Source organism: Mandrillus leucophaeus, unplaced genomic scaffold (assembly GCF_000951045.1).
Source record: "Mandrillus leucophaeus isolate KB7577 unplaced genomic scaffold, Mleu.le_1.0 Scaffold18, whole genome shotgun sequence".
In the NCBI taxonomy this organism is placed as follows: Eukaryota; Metazoa; Chordata; class Mammalia; order Primates; family Cercopithecidae; genus Mandrillus; species Mandrillus leucophaeus.
In genome coordinates this window covers 4,147,952-4,150,062 of record NW_012101809.1, presented here as the reverse complement: position 1 = coordinate 4,150,062, position 2,111 = coordinate 4,147,952, and the positions used below count along the sequence as shown (strand labels likewise).

At 50.0% G+C, this 2,111-nt stretch overlaps 1 protein-coding gene across 1 annotated transcript in view; it reads right to left on the bottom strand.

Moving 5' to 3' along the window:
- Positions 1-2,111, bottom strand: part of SFXN2 (sideroflexin 2) — a 35,917-nt gene that overhangs the window by 838 nt on the left and 32,968 nt on the right. The window contains exon 13 of the mRNA XM_011977481.1: positions 29-899. Coding sequence (XP_011832871.1) covers positions 800-899 — 100 coding nt within the window. The 3' untranslated portion in view covers positions 29-799. The remainder of the gene's footprint in view (positions 1-28; positions 900-2,111) is intronic.

Sequence of the window (2,111 nt, the reverse complement as noted above, 5' to 3'; positions counted from 1 at the left end):
CTTTGGGAGGCCAAGGCGGGCGGATCACCTGAGGTCAGGAGTTCGAGACCAGCCTGGCCAACATGGTGAAACCCCATCTCTACTAAAATACAAAAATTAGCCGGGCGTGGTGGCGGGTGCCCTGTAATCCCAGTTACTTGAGAGGTTGAGGCAGGAAAATCGCTTGAACCCAGGAGGCAGAGGTTGCAGTGAGCTGAGATCATGCCACTACACTCCATCCTGGACAGAGCAAGACTCCATCTCGGGGGAAAAAAAAAAAAAGCTGTCTGACCAGGGGCCAACGAGGAGGAGGATGGGGAAGGGTGGAGATGAGCCCCAAGGGGACAGAGTCCTTTCCCCCTTCTTTTTCCTGAGTTCGGCTAGAATTACATGATTAAAAGGTTCCCTTGCTCGGAAGAGGAGAAGTGAAGAAGAAAGAGATATAGGAGCTTCCTTTTGATCCAAGGTCTTTTCCTCAATCCTGGCTGGAACCAGAATCCTAAAGGTTTCCTAACTTTTCCAAATGATTTGCTTGGTGTCTCCTCCCTGAGAGGGCCTCAGCTTCTGGTTTCCAGGGGACAGGGGTTAAGGAGGAAGCAGCTAGAAGACACTGGCCTTTGCTACCCTTTTTCACTTTTTTCCCCTGAGGTCCAATCAACCAGTACTAGGGTGTAAGCATGAGGCATTCATTGTCCCACCCCCCAATCTATCCTGGCTTTCGGGCCTTGTTGGCAAAGAGGAAGGAGGACACAAGTGTGCATGTAGCTAAGAAGGAGCTGGTGAATATGGGAATAGACTGGTCCTTGCTGAGGTGGGGCATTTAGAGACCCTTATTGAAGTAGACATAAGGCTCCAGTTCTCCATACTTGGCCTTGATGGTGTCTTGGAGCTCTGGTTCCAGATAGGAAACGGGCAATTCACTGAAAAGAGAGCAGAAGGGGATTATGAGCATGCCACCGGGGACAAGCAGTAAGTTACCCTCAGATGAAGCCCAACTCAAATATCACCTCCAAGAAGCCCTCCTGATTTTTCCAACTAGGATTATTATTGGCCTTTGTATACCACAATGTTGCTTTACCATTACTCAGGCCTGACTTCATCCTCCTTGGGCTATGGTTCTTCGTTTCAACTTCCATCTTCTCCACAAGATTACAAACACAGTGCTTGGGACACAAGAGATGTCTAGCAGATGACCATGGAACTAGTATTGAACTAGAATACCAGGAAGGGGAGACTGGAATCGTCTGGGTATATATTCAAGCTATGCTTGTCTCCTGGGGCCAGTCACCCACCGCCCCACAGTCTGATGTATCCCTTCCCTTTTCCATCATCCATTCTCCCTGCTTCCTCCTTCTTGGACACACAAAGGAAATAGAGGGGTTTTGGTTTTCAGTCCTCTGCTTGTCCCTTTATTTATCTATTTATTGAGATAGAGTTTCGCTCTTGTTGCCCAGGCTGGAGTGCAGTGGCGCAATCTTGGCTCACTGCAACCTCCACTTCTCAGGTTCAAGCAATTCTCCTGCCTCAGCCTCCCAAGAAGCTGAGATTACAGGCATGCACCACCACGCCCGGCTAATTTGGTATTTTTGGTAGAAATGGGGTTTCTCCATGTTGGTCACGCTGGTCTCGAAATCCACCCAACTCGGCCTCCCAAAGTGCTGGGATTATAGGTGTGAGCCGCCACGACTGGCCCCCTTATTCAGTGTTAAAGACCAGCAGGGAACGGTGGCTCATGCCTGTAATCCCAGCACTTTCGGAGGCTGAGGCGGGCGGATCACCTGAGGTCAGGATTTCAAGACCAACCATGGCCAACATGGTGAAACCTCGTCTCTACTAAAAATACAAAACGAAGCCAGGTGCGGTGGCGCACACACATAATGCCAGCACTTTGGGAGACGGAGGCGGACGGATCACAAGGTGAGGAGATTGAGACCATCCTGGCCAACATAGTGAAACCCCGTTTCTACTAAAAACACAAAAATTAGCTGGGCGTGGTGGCGCATGCCTGTAATCCCAGCTACTCGTGAGGCTGAGGCAGGAGAATCGTTCAGGGAGTCAGAGGTTGCAGTGAGCCAAGATCACACCACTGCACTCCAGCCTGGCAACAGAGTAAGACTCCATCTCAAAAAAAA